Source organism: Abramis brama (assembly GCF_963993115.1).
Source record: "Abramis brama genome assembly, chromosome: 3".
Classification (NCBI taxonomy): domain Eukaryota; kingdom Metazoa; phylum Chordata; class Actinopteri; order Cypriniformes; family Leuciscidae; genus Abramis; species Abramis brama.
The window spans coordinates 2,543,918-2,551,417 of record NC_139965.1 but is presented as its reverse complement, the minus strand read 5'-3'; the positions used below and the strand labels follow the sequence as shown (position 1 = coordinate 2,551,417).

The 7,500-nt window shown below is 39.7% G+C and overlaps 1 protein-coding gene across 1 annotated transcript in view; it reads right to left on the bottom strand.

The window, feature by feature from the left end:
• cyld3 (cylindromatosis (turban tumor syndrome) 3) overlaps positions 1–7,500 on the bottom strand; it is a 14,861-nt gene that overhangs the window by 4,487 nt on the left and 2,874 nt on the right. Inside the window, exons 4-12 of the mRNA XM_084108566.1 lie at positions 7,083–7,379; positions 6,725–6,830; positions 5,732–6,261; positions 4,797–4,962; positions 3,721–3,862; positions 3,399–3,512; positions 1,813–1,904; positions 1,301–1,364; positions 1–154 (exon numbers count right to left, since the gene is read on the bottom strand). The exon at positions 1–154 is cut by the window's left edge and continues 33 nt beyond it. Of these exons, the coding sequence (XP_083964692.1) occupies positions 1–154; positions 1,301–1,364; positions 1,813–1,904; positions 3,399–3,512; positions 3,721–3,862; positions 4,797–4,962; positions 5,732–6,261; positions 6,725–6,830; positions 7,083–7,379 (1,665 nt within the window). The remainder of the gene's footprint in view (positions 155–1,300; positions 1,365–1,812; positions 1,905–3,398; positions 3,513–3,720; positions 3,863–4,796; positions 4,963–5,731; positions 6,262–6,724; positions 6,831–7,082; positions 7,380–7,500) is intronic.

Genomic DNA, 7,500 nt, shown 5'->3' with positions numbered 1-7,500 from the left:
GGACTCCAGCAGGGCCTGAACGTTTGCCACTCGCTGGAGCGCCGGAGACGCGAGCGGAGACACGGGAGAGAGAAGAGGAGACGCAGGAGACGCCGAGACCGACGGAGGAAACAGCTGATAGAGGAAACACTCCTGTGGCTGCTGACTCGCTGACCTGCACACACACACACACACACACACACACACACAGATGAATCTCCTGTATATGGACTGGTGCTCTTCGAGTCTCAGTCAAAAATTAACTTTATTTCAATAAAATTAATGTACTATATTTTAAGGTACTAAATTATATTTATATTTATTTATAATTATATTTACACTGTGAAATTTCACAATTCTCGATTCCAATTTCAATGCCACAGCTAAAACTACCAATATAAATTTTGAACATTATTAAAGACAAGTAACCAGTTATTGATTAAAAAAAAGATCAAATAATCAAACTAAAAGCAATAGCACAAAAAAATTAAATACCATAGAACAAAGATAAAAATAAACATTGCTTTTCAGGTTTTTCAGGTAGATCTTGATTAGGCTGCTGTCACTTTAACCCTCAGGTGCTCAGAAGTCGGTTTAAAAAATAACCAAATTTTATTTATTTTTTCAATTAAATGAATGTACTATATTTTAGTTTGATAATGTTTTTTATTTAATATTTTGAAAACTATTTTAAAATCAAGATGTATTGTGACACAAAGTACAATGACACTGAAGTCTTTGTTTTCTGAGATAAAGGAGATAAAGGAAATAAATTAAGATAAAGGAGAGCAAAAATATGCCAACAAACTTGTTTTCACACGGTTTCAACTTGTTTTTAAATTTTTAATATTTTAAATATTTCTAATAAAACTTTTTATTATTATTATTATTATTATTATTATTAGAAAACAACTTTTCTAAGAATTTCTGGCCCATATTCATTCAAAGAGAATTCTGTCTTTCTACAGAGTCTTGATGTAGTTCAGGCTCTACTAGAACAGGTTTTCCTGCTTGAATGTTGATTATTCTCCTCATATTCTCCATTGTTGCGGCTCCTCTCTTCCCAGTCTGTCAGTAACGCTCTGTTTACTTCCTGTCTCTATGAAGCCCCTCCTCCTGAAAAGCACACTGTGCTCTGATTGGTCGGCTGGAGCAGTGTGTTGTGATTGGTCGAGCGCTTCGAGTGTGTTTGTGAAATGTCCCGCCCCTTACCATAACCGCCAGTTTAACACACTACTAACTAACTCAACCAGGCCCCGCCCCTTTATTCTGCGTATGAATTATGTAAATGGAGAGAAAGACGGTGGATGTAAATGATCACCTGATCTTCAGAAGTGGTTCAACCCGGAGAAGCAGGAAAAGCTGGTTGAGGAATTCCTCCGGATCTGAACATGCAAACACACACACACACACACACACACACACACACACATTAAGACTACAGGATGATTTCAAGTCAAATATTCATTTCAAAGTGAAAATCGTGTTTTGTATCGTGAGTTTTGTTCTTTTCCTCATATCTCTATCACTCGCGCACACACACACACACACACACACTCACACTCACACACATTCACTCAAACTCACACTCACACTCTCTCTCACACACACACTCACACTCTGACACTGTCTCACTCTCTCACTCACACACACACTCACACACTCACACTCTAACACTGTCTCACTCTCACACACACACTCACACTTTCACACACATTCACTCAAACTCACACTCACTCACTCACTCACTCACTCACTCACTCACTCTCACACTCTCACACTCTCACACTCTCACACTCTCACACTCTCACACTCACTCACTCACTCACACACCTTTCTCCTCGTTGGTAAATCCTGAATCGGCTGTTTCTGCCTTCAGTAGTTTGCGTAAAGCCATAGTTTTACTGGCACACACGTAGCCGAACCTGTAGAAAACACACATTCATATCATCATATGATGGTTCTGTTCGAAAACACTCATAATCACAACGTTTTCCATCCGTCACGGGAGATTTCATGCATTCCTCCACACGTGTGTGTGTGTGTGTGTGTGCAGGGCCGGCGCGTCCATATAGGCGAACTAGGCAATTGCCTAGAGCGGCACTTTTGTAAGGGCGGCAAAATGTGTGCCAATCGGGAATGAACAATTCACAAAATAGGCAAAATTTGCTGAGCTGCCGCCGCCCCGCCCCGCCCCGCCCCGCCCCGCCCCGCCCCGCCCCGCCCCCTGCTCTCACGAGTCATGACTGAGTGATGGGAAGTTCGGATCATTTTACTGACTCTCTTGTTCGATCTCGTTCATCAAAATGAACGAATCTTTATTTGAGTCATTTCGTTAATTTAAGTGGCTTTAAATGTTACACTTTTAACAGCCAAATTCCCCGATCACATCCACCTACGCATATAGTATATGTATATATTTCCTCTTGGCCTACTAAAGTGTTCCTGCAACGGGAGTGTTCTCTGGCTAGAGCAGAACAGCAGAGTTTGTGTGGACAGAAGTGCCTGAGCTTGTGTTTTGGGTTAAGCTGCGTTGCTTTGACATTGTGGAAAATATAACAATAGAAACAAAATGTATTAGCCTTTTTACCCGTTATTATCAGTCTAAATTAATCTCGTTTTTAATTTAACTTAATTGCGTTTTTCTTTATTTAAATTTCGTTTTTTCTTTATTTAAATTTTAAATTTTGTTTTTTCTTTATTTAAATGTTTTTTCTTTATTTAAATTTCGTTTTTTCTTTATTTAAATTTTAAATTTCGTTTTTTCTTTATTGAAATTTGAAATTTTGTTTTTTTTTCTTTATTTAAATTTTGTTTTTCTTTATTTAAATTTTGTTTTTCTTTATTTAAATTTTGTTTTTCTTAATTTAAATCTACCCTTTACTGTGTCAGTAATTTGTTAGTCAGAAACATATAGACTACCTTAAAGTATTGCTTAATTTAACAGACCTGTGTGTGTGTGTTTTAGATCTCTAGTGCAGCGTGAGTTAAGTATATAAGCCCTGCCCGCGTGAGGTGCGCCGCTTCCCGCTCGCGCTGTTCTGTAGTTTACTAAAAGTTGATTAATTCTGAACGTGTCGCGTCTCGCATGTCTATCTATATTGCACCACCAAATGCGACACTACACTCCCTTGCGAAGTCGATTGGATGAACGGTTCTCGAAATAATCAAAATGCAAACGGACATACAGACACATAGAGATTCCTGCCTTTATTAGAGAGAAGAATATGTTCAGCACCCTCTCTCCGAAGCTTTGAATATTCGATGTTCATTACTACCGAAGCTTCGAAGCTCAAAAAATGGTATTCGGACCAGCCCTATAGGGGCGGCACAAATGTTTTTCGCCTAGAACGGCAGAAGTGCACGCGCCGGCCCTGTGTGTGTGTGTGTGTGTGTGTGTGTGTGTGTGTGACTCTCACCTGCGCAGAGGATTGACGATCTCGCAGCGCAGCAGGTCCTGAGCGCTCTTACTGTGGGCCGAACCCGTTGGCCAGAACAACAGCCAATCAAACGAGCTGCAGCACGAGAACATGCTGCGACACACACACACATCAGAGATTTAACATTACTATATAATGTGCATAAATATATAAGGGCATCATTTTTAATTAAAATGCCAAATGAGGACCTGTGGCGCCATATTCACTCCGTCAAGCTGTTTTTGAACAGGTGTCTACAGTGAGGCAGAGGAGTATGTATGTATGTGTATGTGTGTGTGTGTGTGTGTGTGTGTGTGTGTACCTGAAGAGAGACGCGTCCAGGTAGCAGGAGTTCAGGTGACCCTGAATGCCCTTCTTGAAGCCCTCGTATGCCATCCGGGCATCCAGACCCGACACCGGAGGAGTGTTGTCCTCCACACGCTCACTGCTCCAGTTAGCAAACGCTGGAACACACACACAGTGTTAGCGTCACACACACACACTCACTGCTCCAGTTAGCAAACGCTGGAACACACACACACACACACACACTGTTAGCGTCACACACACACACTCACTGCTCCAGTTAGCAAACGCTGGAACACACACACACACACACACACTGTTAGCGTCACACACACACACTCACTGCTCCAGTTAGCAAACGCTGGAACACACACTCACTGTCAGCACACACACGCTCACTGCAAGACATCTATATTACCGCACAATCTTACTTTAATTTAATTGTTAAATAAAGACCTTACAATAATTTGGATAAATGTGTCTGCTAAATGAATAAATGTATTAATATTATATTATTATTATTATTATTATTATTATTATTATATGTTTTGCAATTTTATGCATTATTAGGGATTATGCATAAATATTGTGGCTTTTTTAATTCAAATGCTAAATGAAAACCATACAAGAATTTTGCAGCAATACTTTTTGTAAGTTGCTTTTGGATAAAAGCATTATTATATATTTTGCGATTTTTTTTTATACTATAATAGAACTATAATAATTTTTTATAGTTCATTTTACTTTTATTATTATATTAAGGCATAATTTCCTTACATTGTTAAATAAGTACATTACAGTATTTAAGACATTATTGCTGTAATATTTTTGCAGTAATAATATGCATTATTATATATTTTGCAAATGCATGCATCATCATAGGTTATGCATAAATATTAAGGCATGTTTATTTAATTAAATTAATAACTGAGAATTTTTGCTGACCTTTTGCAACTTTATGCATTCTAATGCTTTATATCATGCATTCTATGATATCTATAATATATATATATATATATATTTTAAAGCTGTTTTGAAACCACGTCTATTGTGTCGAGCGCTATATAAATATCTAAATCAAAGCGAACGCACCGATAGAGTTGCAGCGATCGACCTGATTGATGGGCAGCTCGGGCTCCGGGAACCTGGAGTCGCGTCTGCAGTTCCTCAGTTTGACGAACAGCCCTTTATTAGCGGGACAGCGGAAGTGGCGTTCGCTGAGGTAACTGCCATCCGTAGCGGCGGACAACTCCTGATCCTGACAAACAAAACATTTTCAACCTAAACCACCTTTATTATTAATAATTTATTAGTATCCCTCATCCTTCTTATAAAAACTTATAACAACTGAGTGTTCATCAGAGAGTCCAAGACCCAAGGACTTTTTTTTGGTTTAAATTTAAAAAGTAACAAATCCTTCCCTCAGGTCAATCTGACCCCCTTAGGAATGAGGAATGCTTCAGTACACAGTAAAAACCTAAAAATGCTCAAAATTCTAACTACAAATGCTAAAACTTTACCAAAAAATGATTTTATAATGTCTACATGTGTATCTGAATGCATACTGAAGGAAAACAGGCTTTAGGACCCAGAGGAACAGCTCATTTGCTCCATATAGAGCTATAAGACCATCTAGAGTCATGAAATATCATCTTATATTATTATTTTTCCACAAGAGGTCGGCAAAGACACCCGATGTAAGATATTTTGAGCTGAATTAAAAGGGTTATGCATGAAATTGTGAGTTATTTTGAATTTAGATTGAAAGAATGTGAGGAATGTGCTTAAATTCCTATTTATTTATTATTTATTGATCAAATCTAGTCATTTAAAGGTAAATAAAATAAAAAATAACTAAGAATCTCATGAAAAAATAGAAAAATATATTATCAAAATGAAATAAAATAAGATTTCTGGACAAAAAAGTATAATTTTAGGGCTTCGGGTCATTTTGACCCACGAGAGAAAGATGTGTTACAAAGTTTGTAAGGTTAAGTATTCTTCCTAAGTGAGAGTTGTTCGATTACCAGCTCGATTCCAGCGACTGGCTCTGATAGGCCGCTGATCTGTCCAATCCAGCGAATTACTCCAAAAAGGGGCGGGTCATTGACTTCCACCATGGATCCCACCTCTAACCACGTGCCAAGCTCCGCCCTCTGCTCAGCGATTGGTGGAGAGGGGAGGTTGTGGAATCCGTTTGATGAGCGCGAGTGGTCAGTGGGTGGGGACATGGGCGGGGCCTGAGGCCTGGTGGGCGGGGCCTGGGGCTTGGTGGGCGGGACCAGCGGAGGAGGTTTCAGAGCGGCTTTCGGCACAGAGGAGGATGGAGGCTGGAGGGCTTGTTTAGCCGTCACTAACATGGCCGCCTGGATGAGGGGTCTGTCTGTGGGCGTGGCCGTCTGAGAGGTGGGCGTGGCCATTGATGAGGTGGGCGTGACCACCGGAGAGGTGGGCGTGGTCACCTGGACGGCGGGTTTATTGGCGAGGGGCGACAGAGGCAGTTTGAGAAGCGGTTTGGGATTAATTACTGCCACAGGAGGCCGTTCAGATCGAGTTTCTGTGGAACAAAAGACAACATATATAGATTATTGAACAATTCTTATTTATTCTCCCTGAAAGAGTCTCTTCTGCTCACAATAGCTGCGTTTATTTGATTAAAAATACTGTAAAAATAGTGAAATATTCTTGTAATGTAAATCAGCTGTTTTTTATGTAAATAAATGTTAAAATGTAATTTATTCCTGTGATCAAAGCTGAATGTTCAGCATCATTACTCCAGTCTTCAGTGTCACATGATCCTTCAGAAATCACTCTAATATGACGATTTGTTATTATGATATATTAACATTTAAAAGTTTATAGTAAGTCAAGTCTTTTAAAAAAATAGTGACAGTAAAGACATTTATAATGTTACAAAAAATTATATTTCAAATAAACGCTAACCTTTCTATTCATCAAAGAATCCTGATAATAAAATGCATCATGGTCTCATTGTTTATGACACTGGTTTTGATGGTTACCTGCAGTTACTTTGGAAAGGGGAAGTAAAGCCCCAAACTCAGGTGACGGGATGGAGCACAGTTTGGTGTTTTTATAATATCCATCCCATGATCCCACTGCTTGATCCTAAACACACACACACACACACACACATTAACTGGGCACATGTTAAAGTTACCTTTCCCCTTTACCTCTGTAGAGATAAAGCGTTATCAAAATGATTCCAGTGTTGTGTAAGTTAATAACTAATGATCTGTGTAAATGAACTTAACATTAGTGATGAACACCTGCTGTTAACAAGCAGAACGTCTATTCTCACTTTATAAAGGGCTCTATAAATGAAGGTGACACTGAACTTTACACCTGACGAACGCTCACCAGTAAAACTCCCACATAAAGACCGCTGGAGGCCCGGCTGGACAAGGGTCCGCAGAACTGCACGGTCCCGCGCTGCACACACTCGTCCTGCGGGAAACACACTCTCTGGCCGGCGGCGAGCGGGGACACACACTCTGCGGATCGGGACTGGACGCTCAGCGGGTCGCTGGAGGATCGAGAGGATCGAGGGAGGCTGATCTCACTGACCGGCAGGAACAGCCCACAGGCCTCGGGACACGTGAACAGCTGACGACCCTTATAGAAGCCGTTACATTTACCACGACCTGCAGCCCATCCCTGAGATGAAGGAATGAATACATTAAAAAAATCTTTTAATTAAATTAATTAATAAATGATTTAATAAACAAATAAATGAATGAACAAAATGAATGAATAAATATTTATATATTTATATATA